General features: G+C 36.3%; 1 protein-coding gene across 3 annotated transcripts in view; it reads right to left on the bottom strand.

Moving 5' to 3' along the window:
• LOC120535723 (transient receptor potential cation channel subfamily V member 6-like) overlaps positions 1–19482 on the bottom strand; it is a 111570-nt gene that overhangs the window by 35494 nt on the left and 56594 nt on the right. For all 3 annotated transcript variants that reach the window (XM_039763748.1, XM_039763747.1, XM_039763749.1), the window contains 3 exons: positions 17469–17634; positions 16231–16297; positions 15864–16132 (listed from right to left, as the gene is read on the bottom strand). In XM_039763748.1, coding sequence (XP_039619682.1) covers positions 15864–16132; positions 16231–16297; positions 17469–17634 — 502 coding nt within the window. The remainder of the gene's footprint in view (positions 1–15863; positions 16133–16230; positions 16298–17468; positions 17635–19482) is intronic.

Below are 19482 nucleotides of genomic sequence, written 5' to 3'. Positions count from 1 at the left end.
GTGTGCTGTTTTGTTAGTCTTTATCACTGAGAAGAGCTTCTCACACAGATATGTGCTACCAAACATGCACAAGGTTCGAGCCGCATGTAGACAGACTTTTTTTGTTCTTCAAAGTCACCAAAGCGCCGTGCAAACTCAGTGCGCAGTGCGCTCAGTTTATCAGCAAAGTGCGTATTTGGGAACACCGTAGTGACGACTTGGTTTAACATTACTTGGCAACAGGGAAAGTGGGGCAAGGTGAACTGGTGCATTTGTGTCTCCCATAAAAGCAGCTTCACTTGAAATCACTTTGTGATTGTGCACGGGTTAAAACGTCCGCTGAAGTGTCAGATTCTTATTTAATTATGCTGTTTTCTGTATCTTCTGAATTGCATTCAGGTTACCCTGATGTTTTGTCTCGTAGTGCCGTCTTAGATTAAATTCTGTAATTACAGCCACATTAGCTCCACAAATGAGACACACTGGTTCAGTAAACACATACTCAGCCTCTCATCGGTTTTTAAAGGCTCTATTTTCAGAATCAACTTTTCTCTTCAGCATCGTGTGAGCTAGCTTCACAATAACTTGCAGCATCATAAGGTAGACTTGATTAACGCGGTTAGTGTTCGGCAAGGCAGCTGAAGCGCTGCATTATGGGATCTGTAGTTTATTGTGTTACCAACGCTTCATATACCCGGGCTTTAATAACAATAATACAGTATATAAAATGAAACTCTCCCTGGTTTAATGAAAATACTCGAGCTCTTAAATTAGAGTGTCGAAAACTGGAGCGCAGATGGAGAACAACAAAGCTACATGTCTTTCAAATTGCATGGACAGAGAGTATAAATAAATATAAAAAAGCCCTCTTTAAAGCTCGCTCAGAATACTATTCTACATTAATAGATAGCAATAATAAAAATCCTAGGGTACTTTTTAGAGCAGTGGCTAAATTAACAAATGGCAATTCAGATCAACAGTGCAAAATACCATCAGATATTAGCAGTAGAGAGTTTATGAACTTCTTCAATGAGAAAATTAAAAATATAAGATCCCAGATCTCAGCATCACAGTACCTATTCTAACCATTATCAATAGTTCATTACTGCATGGCACCGTACCTGATGCACTAAAAGTGTCAGTCATTAAACCTTTACTTAAAAAGTCAGACCTAGACCCACATATACTAAATAACTATAGGCCTATTTCAAATTTACCATTTCTCTCTAAAATACTAGAGAAAGTAGTCGCCAGTCAGCTTCAGTCACACCTTACGCGTTACAATTTATTTGAGAAATTCCAGTCTGGCTTTCGCACTGGTCATAGTACAGAAACGGCACTAACATGGGTTGTAAATGACATTCTGATATCCTCTGATGAAGGAAACTCCACTGTAATTATGTTGTTGGACTTAAGTGCAGCATTTGACACCATTGACCATTCTATTTTACTGCACAGGCTAGAAAACGATGTTGGGCTTACAGGCCCCGTGCTCGCTTGGTTCAGTTCTTATTTATCAAATCGATTCCAGTATGTACAGAAATGTGCAGACAGTACTCCATCATTATACACAGAAGTTCAATATGGTGTCCCGCAGGGCTCAGTACTGGGACCTTTACTGTTTTCACTTTACATGCTTCCACTGGGATCTCTCATTAGGAAACATAATGTTAATTTTCACTCGTATGCAGATGACACCCAGTTATACCTTTCATTTAAATCAAATGAAGTTTCTCCGATGTTGTCTTTAATTAGTTGTGTTAGTGAATTAAAGGAATGGATGAATGAGAACTACTTGTCTTTAAATACAGATAAAACAGAGATGTTAATTGTTGGAGGGAATGACGCTGATCACAGCAATATTTTGTCGTCATTTAACTCAGTTGGAATCCCAATTAATTTTACTGAATCAGCCTGCAATCTAGGAGTTATCTTTGACTCTAGCATGTCATTTAAAGAGCATATTACAAAGTCGTCCAAAACATGTTTTTTCCATCTTAAAAATGTTAGGAAATTAAGGCTTTCTAAATAAACAGGATTGTGAGAAATTAATTCATGCATTTATCTCTAGTAGGATTGACTACTGCAATGCGGTGTTCACTGGCTGTTCTCTATACAGCCTCCAGTTAATCCAAAATGCCGCTGCAAGAATTATTACAAGAACAAGAAAATATGAACACATAACCCCAGTTCTTAAATCTTTACACTGGCTCCCAGTTAAGTTCAGGGCAGATTTCAAAATCCTCCTTTTAACATATAAAGCATTAAATGGCCAAGGTCCGCTTACTTGTCTGAACTTATCATGACTTACAAACCTGAGCACATTAAGATCTCAAGATGCCGGTCTGCTTAGGATTCCAAGGATTAATAAAATAACAGTGGGAGGTCGAGCTTTTAGTTACAGGGCCCCTAAACTGTGGAATGGTCTTCCTGCTTCCATAAGAGATGCCCCTTCAGTCTCAGCCTTTAAATCCCGGCTGAAGACTCACTACTTCAGTTTAGCATATCCTGACTAGAGCTGCTGATTAACTGTACATACTGCATCTCTGTTGTTAGTCATTAGCACTATAACATAAGTAACATGATAATTATATTTGAATACTAACCCTCACCTATTCTGTTTCTTTTCTCGGTACCCAAATGTGGCAATTGGTGCCACGGCCCACCTGCCAAGTTGTTTGCCTGCCTATGGTAAAGTCATCCCTGATGGAGGATCACAGGAATCATGGGAAAGAGGGGTCCTTTCATCGGAGCAACGTTTCAGCCATGGCATGGCCAAATGGGGAGGCAGCTAGATGGATGAGGTCTCCAGGACTCTAAAAATATCCAAACCTAATTATGTCATATCATCTACTGTTAAACCGTACTTCTAAAATTTTTATTATTATGCTGTCTTAAGGAATTGTTCTGTTCAGTATATTGTATTGTATTGACCCCCTACTTTTGACACCCACTGCACGCCCAACCTACCTGGAAAGGGGTCTCTCTTTGAACTGCCTTTCCGAGGTTTCTTCCATTTTCCTACAAGTTTTTATTGGGAGTTTTTCCTTGTCTTCTCAGAGAGTCAAGGCTGGGGGGCTGTCAAGAGGCAGGGCCTGTTAAAGCCCATTGCGGCACTTCCTGTGTGATTTTGGGCTATACAAAAATAAACTGTATTGTATTGTATAGTGTTGGTTCGAGCAGATAACAATAAGTTTGTTTGGTTTTGGGAACGTTGGTTTGGTGGAGCATACTTTCCAGGACTAACATCGTCGACTGATATAAACCCTTCGACAGCTCCGGAACCGTAAGTAATTTAGAATGTATCGCCATTTGGTTGGTTCATCAAAATCTATCTTTGAGCAGTTCGGTTTTGGTACCTGTCCTTCTGACATCTATTGGCAAACTGAGTAACGACGGCTGGGTATTAACAACGGTCATTGTTTAAATTTTAGCCGATCTCAGATCTAAAATGACCACGCCAACATAATTATTACTCCAACTCTGATTAGAGTCGTAAAATACGGTTTGTTTTGAAAATTTGTTTTGCTGTAAAAAATCAAATGAGGTGCGCCGAAGAGCTGAGTTCACGTCTTACAGCCCCGTTTAAACAGGAAGCTCTCCATTACATTGGTCGAAAAGGTCTATTTTAAGCACAAATCAGTGCTATGATATCAAAATCATTTCAAGGACTTAAAAAAACAAATAATTCTTTGCGGAGAAAGTATGGATTTCACAAATGTAGAATTTGTAGCCCGATTCGATCTGGCTCCTAGTTGCTAGTTAAAAAAATAAGTAAAGTACAAGCAAAATCATAGAATAATATGCCAAGTGGACTAAAAATATAAAAGCAATTAAAAAAAAAATTGATGAATATATATAAATATAATAAGTAGAGGCAAATATAGCACCTTCTATTTCATAAAGGCATACTCATACTGGAAAGCATATTATCATGGCACAAGCAACTGGTGGCAAAGGCAGTAAGCAATCCTTATTATCCTAGAACTAGGCCTTAATATCCTGAGACTTCAATTAATCTTTAGCTTATGTTACTTTAGCTTGGTGAAACACAATTGGATACAAGCAGTCAAATACTAAGAAGGAAATGTCTTCCATATGCAAACTGCCAACTACTAAGCTGACAAGTATATCATAATAACACTAAACTACCCCCGTAGGCCCACAGATAAAATATTTAGATGCACCAAGAAATGCTCACATTTTTCTATATTCTTAAAGTGCCACAAACAGTTAATTGTTTTTAGTTTGGATCTTGCCACTCCACATAGCAAGTATAGTCTTGTACTGAGTAAGTAGAATACTTTGCATGTAAATTAGGATATATATATATATATATATTGCAAGTATTCAAAGTTCCCCATAGTTACAACATGTGCTCCTAATTAGAAGGTGATTTAGATTTCAGAGTCTTACCACCTTGCCAACTATAATGGGATCTGAACAGCAACATTCTCTTTGAGAAAAGATACGCAAGAGAGAAACAGAAAGAGTAAAAACCCTTCTGTGTACCCCAGGTGAAAGTGTTAAAGCAGACCAGGTAAGCAGATGAACTGTAATAAGTAAACTAGCAAAGGCTCAAAACCAAAAATCAACCTAAGCTGTTGTCTAAGTCACCACATGAAACAAAAGTCAAAAAACAGTAATAATCATTTTGTTGCAAGGAAAACAAGCTAAGCATTTATGACAAAAGGTTTGAAGAATATCCACAATCTTTGATGATAATGTATACACATCTTCCATTTACAGTTTATTTCATCACACAAACAAGCAACTGTTGTCACTCCATAGCAACCATGTCACAAAATGGCAGTGCTCACAAGAAAAACCAACTAGTGCTGCAGTAAATTAAACAACAAAAGGTAAAGAAAGAAGTAAAAGTGAATTATTTAAGTTTAAAAACATTGAAAATAAGAAACCGATAGGAAAAATGTATTGACTAGAAAAATATTGTGTGTCTATGCTTTTCATTAAGTCTAGTGCAAATTTTCAAAGTCAAATCAATTAAATCATCTAATGAGTCTCCAACTCTTGCCAATTCATATTTTATAGCCTCTGAATAGCCTTCATGAAAAGTTGAGCAAAAAAAAAAAAAAATAGAGCAATATCATTTCAGGGGCACATGCACAAAAATGTTGCGTATGCCCATTTCCACACTCACTTCGAGATGTATATAAACTAAACTTGGTGTAAAGACACACACATTTTCATGACAGCCTCACACCATACATATGCACTTTTCTGCTCAGTTTTGCAAATTCGCGATACCCAAGCGTCAAAGCAGTGGTACTGTTTCTGCGTCAATTCCCTTTTTTTTTTAGATTCACATCTATGATGCAGGCTTTATCAAATACACCAAAATGAACTGCATATTGTTTAGAAATGTAAAGCACTTCATTGTAATCATTCTGTAACAACATAATGGTATAAGGAATGGCCAAACTATTCCAAATACCATAGCAGCTTTAATGTTGTTACTCTCAGTGAACCACTGCTGCTGATTGGAGAGCTCTATAGTGGGTTGTGTCAAGAGCACAGTTATTATAGCACACGCTGCAGCGCTAAGGAAGGCCACCAGCATCTGCAAGGATTCCATTAATCCATGCCACAGTCTATTTGAACTTCTCCATTCTGGCAAATGCTTCACAGCTTTTCCTGCATGAACCTCAAAACTCAGAAATAGTTTCTTCCCAAGAGCTATAAACGCACTCAGTCAGTGCATCAAGTGCTCCTGGTAGAACTGTTTTTATTTATAATTACAATTACCTTACTGTTAACTTGCATTTTAACTGTAATATTGCACAACCTGAGCTGAATTATTAACCATTTGCACTATCTACACTAGATGTACATGTATATTGTACTTATGCTTTCATATTGTATGTTTTTCATTGTTTTTATTCATATTAATATTTTTTATTATTTCATGGGAAATTTATGGAGGAGTTGTATATTGAATTTCATTGTACCATACAATGATAATAAAGGAATTCAATTCAATAGAAGAGAGCATGTATTTACAGATAATTATGACTGGCTTCCAAGTCAATTTAGATTTCCAAGAGATATCCTCCTGGAGTTATTAGGATTTACAGTATACTTGATATCATTTTTATAATGAAATGCATTAAAGTATGTATATTACATTTTACAGATAAATTGCTAACTTCATTTAAATAATAACTGTTAATAATTAAACATGTGGGGTCATGGAACTAGAGCAGTAGCAATGAGCTAGTGCCCTGTCCAAGATTGTTCCTGCCTCATACTCTAAGCTTGCCCGTACTGGTGTGACCCTGGATGGATGGATGGAATAATTAAACATGTATAATGAAGATTTTTCAGTGTTCCTTAAAAGTTTTGAAGAGTCTGTGTTCCAAGCTTACACCTGGTTTTGCATTTATTACAGATGCTTACAGATGCGTTCTAAGCGTACTGATGGCTTAACATCTATTACAAAGCTGATTGTGTGGCGATTGGTTACGTGGAGAAAGAAAATGGAAGGACAGGAATTGGGGGTTGGTACATTTGACAGAGATAGTACTGCTGTAATAAATTATTCCATTCAGGGCAAGGTAATTATAGTTAACAAAAACTGAAACTGTTATTAAAAAAGCATTTTAATAAACTGAAATAAAATAATTAACAATACTGAAATGAAAAACTAAAACTAAATGAAACTATTAAAGTAGCTAGAAAGACTAACTGAAATAAAATAATTTACCAAAAATATTTTTAGTTTTCGTTTTTGAATGAATATTCTTACCGTTAGTCTTTAACCCTTGTAACTTTTAACTCTAAAACAAAAAGTAATCCACCACAAGCCACCAGCATATATTCATCCAGTGGATGGCAGCTGGTGAAGGAGGGAGGGTGTTCACAAAGCATTTGTGGTGCAAGAGCGAGCTGAATATGGGCGTGTAAAGCATGTGAAATAGAAAGCGATTTACTATGCCACCTTTCTTTGTGCTTGCTGTATTTCAAGATGTAATTCAAACCCCTGGAATTGAAATGTGCTGGTCAACAAAATCTTTACCGCATGGACAGAAAAATCATGAGTGAGTAAAGTTTCAGTTTATTTCTCAGGTGTCTATGTTTTATTTACAATAATTCACCTGCCACTTCACACAAAGAAATCCTTCTTTTAAATAAAACTGCACTGATGAATAGACTGACAAGGTCATCATACAAGATAAGCATATTGTTACTGACTAAACACTTTTGCTTTAAAAAAGTAATTTAACAATGAAGCGCTACAAACCTTGTAAACTTCCTGAGTTGGCAACGTCTCTACTGAACTACAGGTAGGTAAGCAAAGAGTGTCTGCCAACTGGTGAAAAACTAAACATACTAATGTGTTTTTGTATTTATTCTATATTTATTAATTGTTCTTTTTTTAGTTTATATTCACAGCTCAAAATACCTGATATTGTGAAAATAATCTATTAGCAGAATTATGTTTTAAAACATTTGTCCCCCTTTTTTCAGTTTCTCTGTCTCTCTCAAAATAGATAGATGAAATATCTTATTCTTTTTGTTCTTAACATAAGCCATATGATCTATATTGCATACCAGAGAGTTTTCCTGCCTTGCATCCAAACCTGCAGGGGTAGACTCCAGGGGCCTCATGTATAAACGCTCACTACAAACGCCACTTCCACGCTCACATCACGATGTATACAAAAAGCCACACACATTTTCACGCCAGCTAAATCTTTGGTGTACACCGGTTCTCCACTCGGTTTTGCAAACTGGCGACACCCAGCGCCAAAGCAGTGCTTTTGTTCCAGTGTAGTTTCCCTTTCTTTTTTAGATCCACATCCCTGACACAGCCATATCAAATACCCTGAAATTAACCGCATATTGTTTATTAGTTTAAGGCATATGATTGTAATTAATCCGTAACAATATAATGGTCCACGGAATGGCAAAACTATTCCAAATGCCATCGCTGTTTTAGCGTTGTTACTCTCAAGTATTTATCCCACTGTATCTGAGTGTGGAATCATAGCTCTACAGCAGCTGATCAGAAAGAGAATCATTGGTATACAGCATCAAGTACACGCTGCCTCAGCCATGCTCTATTTGAACTGTTCCCATACGTCAAACTCTTCAAAGCCTTTCCTGTAGGGACCTCACGGTTCTAAAACAGTTTCATCCCAAGAACTATAAACAAACAAACTCAATCAGTCCATCACATGTTCCTTGTAGAACTGTTTGTATCTATAAGTACATTTACCTCACTGTAAACTTACGATGAAGTTATAATACTGCACAACCTGAGCCACTTTATAAAGTGTGTATTTACATATGATGACAATATCCTTTAAGATGAAATGCAGCAAAATATGTGTATTACATTATACAGATAAAGTTAACATCATTTAAATAGTCTATATTGTTAATAATTAAAAATGTGAGGACACGGTGGACAGCGGTAGAGATGAGCTGGCGCCCGTTCAGGGATTGCCTCGTGCTGTATTCTTGCTGGGACTGGCGCAATCCTGGATGGATAGAATAATTAAACATGTACTACAAAGATATTTCAATGTTCCTTAAAAGATTTGAAGCATCAGTGTTCTAAGCTTACAGATGGCTTAACATCTATTACAGAGATGATTGTGTTTGCGATTAGGTACTTAGAGAAAGAAAAGGAAAGACAGGAAGTGGGGGCTAGTACATTTGAAAGAGACAGTACTGCTGCAGTAAATTATTTCATCAATGGTCGCGTACGGCGCAGCAAGCATCTTGCGTGAAGCAGGAACAATCTCTGGACAGGGCGCCAGCTCATCACTATCACTGTGCCACCGTGTTCCAATGGTTAATAAAATGTTTTAATTCTAATCGTCATGAAAATGATATCAAGTATACAGCTCAGTATTTAAATTATTCAGAGAGCTGAAATATCATGAATATAATGGATTCTGTGTCCTGTCAGAGGAAGAGAAAGCCCGTTTAAGGAGTATGTAGTGATTCACACACACAGCACATAGAAGAACATATACAAAACAAAGCATTTAACGTGCTACTTTAGTTATGATGGGATTTGAGAAACTAGTAAATTAAATGATTTTAAGATTAAGTTTATGATGTTCTCCTTTAATGACAAAATAAACTACATGATTAAAGTGGAAATTTCGAGATTAAAGTTGATATTTCGAGCCTTTTTTCCCCACTGTGTGCCTATTTTTTTCTTTTCTCTGTACCCTAATAAGCTTTTATATAACACTCAGACGGTGGGCTACAACTCGCCTTTTCACGGCAACTTTGATATCTGACAACTTCTTTTTTAGCTTTTTGAGCTTTCGAGTTTCTCTGACACTGTGTCACTCAATCAACTTCCTTTTGTTCTTTATATCACTGTTTAAACCCACAAATAGTACGTTTTCCTTGCCTCCACTTGGTATTTGCCATTGTCTTTTCACAGAATGCTGAGCTTAAGGGCTATTTATATTGATTTGCATATTCAAAGAGGAATAATTCTGGGAGGAGTTGGGGAGTGGCAGCAGGCATGTGCACGTGCGTTACGTTTCATACTGATTGGGATTTATGGAGCGGAAGAATGTGGAAGTTGGCACATGCATAGATTCATGCATCTGGATTTTTTTGTGCATACGCACATTTCTGCTTTTGTCCGTACACTATATTTTAGTGTGAATTCTATGCACAGCATTATGGATGAGGCCCCAGGTTTTTTGCAATCCTGCTCTGGATAAACAGGTTTATATAATGTACTAGCAAAATACCCGCGCTTCGCAGCGGAGAAGTAGTGTGTTAAAGAAGTTATGAAAATGAAAAGCAAACATTTTAAAAATAACGTAACATGATTGTTAATGTAATTGTTTTGTCATTGATATGAGTGTTGTTGTCATATCTATCTATTTATATATATATATATATATATATCTGTATATATATATATATATATATATATATATATGTATATATATATATATATATATCTGTATATATATATATATATATATATCTGTATATATATATATATATATATATATATATATAGCAAAATACCTGCAATTGGCAGCGAGAAGTAAAAAGAAAAGGAAACATTTTAATAATAACGTAACATGATTGACAATGTAATTGTTTTGTCATTGTCATGAGTGTTGCTGGCATATATATATATATATAAATATATATATATATACACATCTATACACATATATATACACAGTTATATATATATATATATACATATACACACATACATATATATACATACTGTATATATACATACTGTATATACACATATACATATCTACATATATACTGTATATACACATTTATATATACAAATCTACATATATATATCCACATATATATATATATTAGGTGGGACTCGATTAAAAAATTAATCCAATTAATTAGAGGCTGTGTAAGAATTAATCTTGATTAATCGTATGTAATCGCACACGAAATTTGCCCCAAATCGCAAATGTTTTTTTTTAATTTAAAAGTGTTTTAGTGGGCGACAGAATCAAATAATAGACATGTACATGAATATTGTAAACTGAAGCTGTTTTAATTTCTGAAAAAAAAAAAGCCTTTAAACTGCATTTGAATTCAAAACAGAAACAAAAATATCATCCCTGGTTAAAATTGGGCAGACTTAAAAATAAAGTGGTAGTTTAAGTACTTTAAGTAGATTTTCAGAATAGTATTGTCTTTAAATAATAATAACCAAAATTTCAACATAAAGTGCAGTTTTTCTTCTAAAAAAAATAATTCAGAAACATAAAAGGTAATTTGACCAACTTAATCTTTAAACTCTGAGTAACCTTAGCCAAAATTATTTTGTACATTAGGCTAAAACAGTGTGATCATTGAACATTTTGTAATTAGATGTAATTAGAATTACTAACGGTCACGGAAGTCCAATGATCCCCAGTAAGAGCCACAAAGTCCGCTTTCTGTAATGCATCTAATTTTGCTTGCTTTTCATTGTGCACAAAACCATGCTTTTATCAAGGCTTCTCGGAAGTCGAAATGATCAGTCGTAGGAACGGCTTTATTCCGACTCTAACATTTTTGTAGCTGTGATGTGTGCATCAGTGTAATGGATGTACCAGGAAATGATGCATTGACAAAAGTTCCCGCTTGCTTGGAATTGAAAGTGTGATTAAATGCGTTATTTTTAACGCGTTATGGAGTACATGCATCGAAGCTTCTCAGCTGTGCTTGTGCTAATAAAGGGAAACATTTTAAAAATAACGTAACATGATTCTGCGTTAACCTAATATTTTTTCATACGTCCCAAACCAAGGAGATGCGAAGGTAAAATGAATCAGTAGCGCGTACATACTCAGTGCATCCCTCTCGGAATCGAACCTCGAATGTCGGCATTAGAGGCTTAAGACTTACAATTGAGCCACAGCATGTGGCTTGTCTATGCGAGTATGTACTGTAGATCGGGTATATATATACATTTAAATATATACCCGCGTATCGCAGTGGAGAAGTAGAAGTTATGAAAAAGAAAAGGGAACATTTTAAAAATAACGTAACATGATTGTCAATATACAGTAATTGTTTTGTGAGTGTTATTGAATGTTGCTGTCATCAAGGATTTGATTATCATTATTTCTTTCAATCAGGTCGTATTTGTACGATGTGTTGTGTTCAAGTTACATTCCGTGTTTGTCAATCGTTGTAAAGATGACAGGTTTCATTCATCGATTCGTTTCTTACTGCATCAATAAACAGCTCGTCTTCTTCTTTATCTGAGACCTGACACACTGCATGCACGGGTTTTTTACACTGTCTTCCTTTAGCGGGACATTGACTTTTTCCACCGTGTGCTTTGTTTCCACAGTAGCTGCATTTATGAATATGCTTATCAGACGCTTCATATTTTTTGCTGCCTTTTCAACTGTGTAATTCGGTTTTTGTTCAGCGCTTTTTGGAACTGTTGCTTTTTATCTGTGCACTGCGCCAGTTCACGTGAGCCACTCGGTGTACTTGCATCGAAGGTTCCCAGCTGTGCTGGTGCCATCTCGCTATGTCCATAGCTTATTTAATGTTACCTTAGTCCTGGCACTTAAAACTTTCTCTCGCAGTTTCGCTGAGTTTGTGTCAAACACCACCCTGACCATCTCATCTTCCTCTCCATAAGCACAGTCCTTCACCCGTGAATATTTACCCGTGGCAGTTTGCTATTGGATTGCCGCTGACGGACGGCCTTCTATGGGCAGGCACTAAATTACAAACGCCAGCGGCAGCCTGTCTATGAACTTAATTTAAAGTGTAGGTTTACATCGTGCTTTGTTTCCGAAGTAGCAGAACTCGCTTCTTATTGTTTCGCTGCCTTCTCAATTATATAATGCATGTTTTCTTGAGCGCATTTTTGAGGTCTTCCTGGTTTTCTATGTACTGCGTGATTACGTGGGAGGCGTGATGATGTCACACGAAACTCCGCCCCCACGGCGTTGAAGCTCATCTCCATTACAGTAAATGGGGAAAAACTGCTTCCAGTTATGACCATTACGCGTAGAATTTCGATATAAAACCTGCCCAACTTTTGTAAGGAAGCTGTAAGGAATCAACCTGCCAAATTTCAGCCTTCCACCCACACGGGAAGTTGGAGAATTAGTGATGAGTCAGTGAGTGAGTGAGTGAGTGAGTCAGTGAGTGAGTGAGTGAGTGAGGGCTTTGCCTTTTATTAGTATAGATATATTGTTCCTAATTTCAGATACTGTCTCTGTTGTTTTGTGCCCATCCACAATCCTATTACCTACTCTTGCTCTGCTCATGAAGGGTTTACTGTTCTTATGCATGGGCTATTCAAGTCTCACTGCCCCTTACTTTGACACTAAATGCTTGTGTTCCTTTGTTTCCCTCAATACAGCTAGGTGGGGTCTGCACACTGATTCAAGCCCAACAGCCCTGCTGTCCCTAAGCCCCCATGATTTTCATAATCACAGCTGTCAGAACAGGATAGAATCTGTTTTCTGATATTTTATATCTTTTCAAGCCTGCAGGTGGTAAAATTCTGTCTATAAACTGAATGTGCCGGAGATGGAATCAGAGTGGTTGGTACAAAATAACAAAGAACAGTATAGGAATTTTTTGATTACGATATCAAAGGCTTTAATTGTAAGCACATTGTTTTGGAGCAGAATATGTTGTGTGCTGTAGACATTTAGAGTAAAAACCCCTCAAACCTTAAACTTTACATAAATTTCATTATAAATTGGTCAATACTGGGCAATACAAGGAAAGGATAAGTGCCAATAGTCAGCTCACATTTGTTCAGCACAAATTGTATAGAAAATATTTAAAAAATTATAAAATTGTTCATATTCATTATCTGGTTTTGATTGCTTGTTTTCATCGAGGAAAAACAAAACCAGATAGTAAACCATGTAGCGTAGTAAGCTTCCACTAACATTAATTGTATCCAAATCCGTTAAGTGTGCGGTTCTGTCTGATTGTGACACTACACTAAACTCCATAGTAGCTCCATGCCATAATAATTACGAAAACTAAAACTGAAACTAATAGATATAAAAATAAAATAGAAATGTCTTTGTTAAATAAAAAGTAAATTAAAACTAAAAATACATGATGAAGGAAGACTAAAACTAAACTGAATTTCCAAGTAAGGTCAGAAAAAATATAAAAATAAAAACTAATATAAATATGCAAAACTATAATAACCTTGATCCAGGGTAACACCTGTCCCAGCAAACATCGCTACCACTGTGCCACCGAGCCCCCACATGTTTAATTCATGCTTTATTGCATTTCATCATGAAAATGATATCTGGTATACATCTTAATATTCTAAAATGCTCAGTGAGCTGAAATATCATGAACATCCTGTTGGCGTAAGAGAAAGCCTATTTAAGAAGAACGAAGCGATTCACAATTGGGTCGTGGTACACATAAAATATGAAGTATTAAACATGCTACGTTGTTATGATGGGATTTGAGAAACTCGAGTAAATTAGATGTTGATTTTAAGATGAAGTTTATGAAGTTCCACTTTCATGACAAAATAAACTGAGATTAAAGTGGAAATTTCAAGATTAAAAGTAACATTTCAATTTTAATCTCCACATAAACTTTTTTTTCTTCATTGTGTCCCTATTTTTTTTTCTTTTCTGCGGCCTTAATACTCTTCCATCAGAAACTTGCTTTTTCATATCAACTTGACATCTGTCCACTTCTTTTTTTTTTACTTCAGGCACTGTGCGACTTTCTGAACTTGAACTTTGGACTGCCACTCAATCAATTTAATTGCGTTGCTCATACCATTACCTAAGCCACCAAACTGTACATTTTTCCTTGCTTCAACTTCACTGAACAGGGCCTCCTCTTCGTATTCGGTAAAATTATTCTTTTTATACACATGCTTATACCATTGTCTTTTAATAAAACACTAAATGGAAGGGGCTATTTATACTGATTTGCATCACAAACATTAATACTTGCAATGAATCCCATACTAAATTCCATATAACAAAGACATATACATTGCACGATACACTACATACAATAATGCTGGGGTCTACGTTGATTTCTTAAATTTCAAACAGTTTTAGATGGGAAGCATAACTAGCATTGTATAAAGATGTAAGGCAGATTTAACACATGAATCTTTTCAGTGTAAGCAAGGAACAATTAAGAGGTGATAAAATATACTGTATATACTTTTCTTTTAATTCTAAAGAGAGTTATTAGAGTTTATACCAACTGTATTACTTTTAAATGTGATGATGTGGGTTCTGCTCCACGCTCCCATCTTCCTTCTGGGAGCCCTTGAACCCAACGCTCTCGGTAATGTCACTGATCAGCTAGGCAATGAGGCACAATATAGCAAGTGAAAAGTGCTTTTATTTAAAACCAACAAACAATAACACTGTCCAAATAAATAGTGCAGTGCTTCACGAATAAGTCATTAAATAAATAATCCATTAAAACAGAAGTGAATCCGTGGAGGTTAAAACAAAACCAATATATAAATCCTTAAAAAAAACGACGAGCTTAAAACAATGGCTGGAAGCTGTCTTTTTAAAAAATAAAGCCCGGTGCCTTTCTACTGGTGACTCCTCTACTTCTCCCATCCAGGCTATGCACCAGGGGAGCCACCCTACCTGCAGCTGACCTTCTTCTACCTTCTGTTCTGGAAGCATCCCGATCCCTGGCTTCGGTTCAGCTCTCTCTAGACGGACACTTGGCTTCCCCCAACAGCCAGGACGCTCACGCTGGGGAATCCACCTTCCCAAGCCTCCCAACTCTCGCTCTCTTCTACGGCGAGTCATCCTTCTTCCAGTCACTCCCACTCTTCACAAAATGCTCAGCGACCACTACCAACTGCCCTAGGTGTCGGTCAAACACCCCGCTAGGGCTCACTGTCCAGCTGCCTGCGAGCCTGCGCGCACTCGCTCCGGCTATCCTCTCCCTGCTTTCTGCCTTCTTCTCCTGCAACCTTCATTTGTCTTTTCTTTTTCTCCTCCCCGCTAGCCGTCTCGTGCTTCTATTTATCACGGGGACGTGGATCAGCTGTGGCAATCAGTATCTCCCAGGAACAAATACGGATGTGGACGACACCTTAAGCGAAGATCGCCCACATCACGAATTACCCCAGGAACCACTTCGGCCACACACACCACGCTCCCTCTCTAAGCCAGGAGTGCAGTGATTATTTATTTAAAAAAGTGGCCCTGTTGACATGAGCTGTGGAGAGGTGGCTAGACAGGAAATTTTACTGGAATTATTGGAAAGAAACTGTTAATTGGCCTTCACATGATTATTTTAGAAAAAAATGTATGACTTTTTATATACCAACATATGTATTAGTAATATAATATATTAGTTGAATATAACCGATGTTTTAAGTAATTAATAACTGGATAACTCACCTGGGCTCTCCAAATCTCATTTCTTTCCTCTGCCACCCTTGTCTGTGTGTCTCCTAACATGGCAACTAGCAGAAACATGATAACTAGGAAGGCAAAGACCGTTAAGGCTGTATGGAGAACCTTCACTATGTTTGGAGTCCACACAGTGAAATTTAATGGTAAATTCAACAGTCCCAAGGACAATTCAAATTGCAAAAAGAATGTTGTGGAGAAGTCACTGAAATGGTCATCTGCAGCAGGATCTTGAGTCATGTAAGGCATCCACAGGGCTAGAAAAAATAAAGAAATATTAATTTGTATATGAACAATATAACTAAATTTACTAACAAATTAAAATAAAGAAGGAGAAATTATTTTTGTTACTAACCTGTACTGAAGCCAATAAGAGTAAAACTCATCAGCCAAATAAATCTTAACATATCACTAATCATAATCTGCCAGAGAAAACCAGAAAGAATTAAATGAAAAAGGAATATCTTCAGTTTTATTATATAGTATTATGGTACTATTCACAATATGACATTGTTACTGCAGATTGGCATTAATATGACAAAAAAGATAACAGTGGTATGTCTTTCATTTCCTAGGAACATCTGAGTACTCTGGTGTTTTCCGAACAAAGATTTTTTTAGTGAAGTACAGTAGTATTTAGTTGTATGAAATTAAATCAAATGTGAAAAACTGGCTGTGCAAAAATTTGGGTACCCTTGTAATTTTGCTGATTTGAATGCATGTAACTGCGCAGTACTGATTACCTGCAACACCAAATTGGTTGTATTAACTCGTTAAGCCTTGAACTTCATAGACAGGTGTGTCCAATCATCAGAAAAGGTATTTAAGGTGGTCAGTTGCAAGTTGTGCTTCCCTTTGACTGTCCTCTGAAGAGTGACAGCATGGGATCCTCAAAGCAACTCTCGAAAGATCTGAAAACAAAGACTGTTCACTATCATGGTTTAGGGGAAGGCTACAAGAAGCTATCTCAGAGGTTTAAATTGTCAGTTTCAACTGTAAGGAATGTAGTGAGGAAATGGAAGGCCACAGACACAGTTGCTGGTAAACCCAGGTCTGGCAGGCCAAGAAAAATACAGGAGCGGCATATGCACAGGATTTTGAGAATGGTTACAAACAACTCACAAATCACCTCCAAAGACCTGAAAGAACATCTTGCTGCAGATGGTGTATATGTACATCGTTCTACAATTCAATGCAATACATAAGGGTACAAAGGAAAAAACCAAGATGCTGACTGTATATTCCCCTTTATACTGTACTGCATGTACTATAGCTAAAATACATATTACAACTAAAGACATATTGTGTGTAAACATTCAATCTGAATAAAACAGTGACCCCATTGTTGCTGTCTCACAAATCCTGATACCCAAATTTGATTCCTTTCCATACCTATATAGACACACTGTGGGTATTCTGAACTGGTCTGCTGTATGTTTGTATAAGTAAGGCCTATAGTGGATGTGGAGTGATAACCACCATAACTGGCCCCCAGCTTGTACACTGTAATGTCAGGACTGGCCCAAGTTGCTTGTGATGCTGAGCCAAGACTAAATAAAATAATATGAAGGAGGGAAACAAAAAAAAACTTACCTTATGGACCATGACAACATATGGACCTAACATTTCAAATCCACGAGCAAAAAAAAGTACATTACACCAGCCAAGCACCAGTGCAAATGCCATAATTTCCATTTCTCCTTGTGAGTTTGTTATCCGAAGCATGAATAAGATCAGTAATAGGCAGGAATATGTTATGCTGGAGAAAATAGAGATGTTGAATGAGATAAAACTTCATAAAACAATAATTCTGTTATAACATTTTACTATGATCTGTGAAAGTGTTAGATATTAGGATTTGAAATGGACAGGACTGTTTCCTGTGTTGTGCTCAGTGCTGCAGAGATCTGCCCCAATGTGACTCCGAATTGAATTATACAATTTTGAAAATGCTATGTTCATATTATATGAGTTTCATGCTATTCAGCCAACACTTAGTATGACAAAGGGTTTTTGCAGATGAACAACTTGTTTATTGTGAATAAATAAATATTAGATGATCAGAAGAAAGTACTCTATAAAATACAAATATTTCACATAATTAACTCCTGAAAGCAAATATATTAATTTGCTCTGCAGGTTTAATGGGTTATCATGTATTATAAATATTCAAATATTAATTCCGTAATGTAAGAAATCATCAAAATACTATATAAAAGCCTAGTTCTGATCATATTATACTATGTGTATCATACAGTTAATGGATGTACTTTATTCAAATCTGGAAACTTTAAAAGATTTATTTTATTACATTAGATGGTATAGAACATTCTCTTTTGAAACATACAGTCTCAGTATTGGACCATTTAGTTTCACATTATATTAGTGAATATTTGCAAAATATTAGTAATATTTTACTTTCCCAAAAATAAACGATTTCGGCACTAATACTAATCAAACAGATACTAAAAATGTAAAATAATAAAGGATGTTCTTACAGGTCTCAATAAAAAGGGCTGAACTACATCCACTATTATATATTTAAACTGAACAACCAACATCATATTTTAAGTAAAAATAAATGCTTAGCCTGATATGTCAAGCAAATATAACATATATAGGAATACAGCATAGTAATTTGTAAATTAATAGTGTAAGTTACATGTATAATAAAAATGGGTCTGTCTTCATTGCGACGATCTGTTAAATGATTAATTGAACAATAAATGCCTCTTCCCTATGCAAAGTCTTTTCAATTACTTTTCAGTCTTTTCAAATATTCTGGATGCTCTCATGCAAATTTCATTTCAATTCATAAATTACAGTTGTTTACATATTTTCACTTTTAAAGCACAAGCACTTTAAGTGACCCATTCAAAATTACACTTTCATTATCTAAGCAATGTGTCGATATAATTAATATTTTAATTAAAATATTAAGTGACAACCTTTAAGAAGTATCTGGATGAGATATTGGGACAATGTAGATATTAGCTAAACAAATAAGCATGATGGACTGAATGGTCACCTCTCATTTGTCAGATTTCTTATGTTCTCATAGTCTTATATTTATATTGACCTTCAGGTTTTCAGTCTATCATAGCGACTAAGCCACACTGCCCTTTAAAATCACACATGTTGCTTTGCCCTCCAGTATGCACACTGCTCAATTAACAAAGCACTTAACCATCACAGCCTAACGCCAAGTTTCAGGGATATCAATCTGTACAGTTATGAACCATAAGCGATTGTGAATCAACTTCACCTGCTTTGGTGCAAATTAAACTGACAATTGATGTACTGAAGAGGCAATAGCAAGACAACCTCCAAAAAGCAAATGGTTTTGCAGGTGGTGACCACATACAATTACTCTCTCCTTATTCTTCCTCACTAATTCTTCTCTAGTTTTGCATTTTGCTAGTGTCCTTGTCAACCAATTCAGGTTACACAGGTAGTCCAGCCCCTTTAGAATGGCAAATCCATACATGCCACTGCCAGAAAATCTGCGGTGTCTCCCAGCACAATCGAATGAGCTTGGAGAAGATACCAGGAGATGGCCCATTACACAAAAACAGCTAGACAGGGCCACAGAAGAACATCAGTCCAG

The sequence above is a fragment of the Polypterus senegalus genome, chromosome 9 (assembly GCF_016835505.1).
Source record: "Polypterus senegalus isolate Bchr_013 chromosome 9, ASM1683550v1, whole genome shotgun sequence".
Lineage (NCBI taxonomy): Eukaryota > Metazoa > Chordata > Cladistia > Polypteriformes > Polypteridae > Polypterus > Polypterus senegalus.
This window is presented reverse-complemented; position numbering and strand designations above follow the sequence as displayed.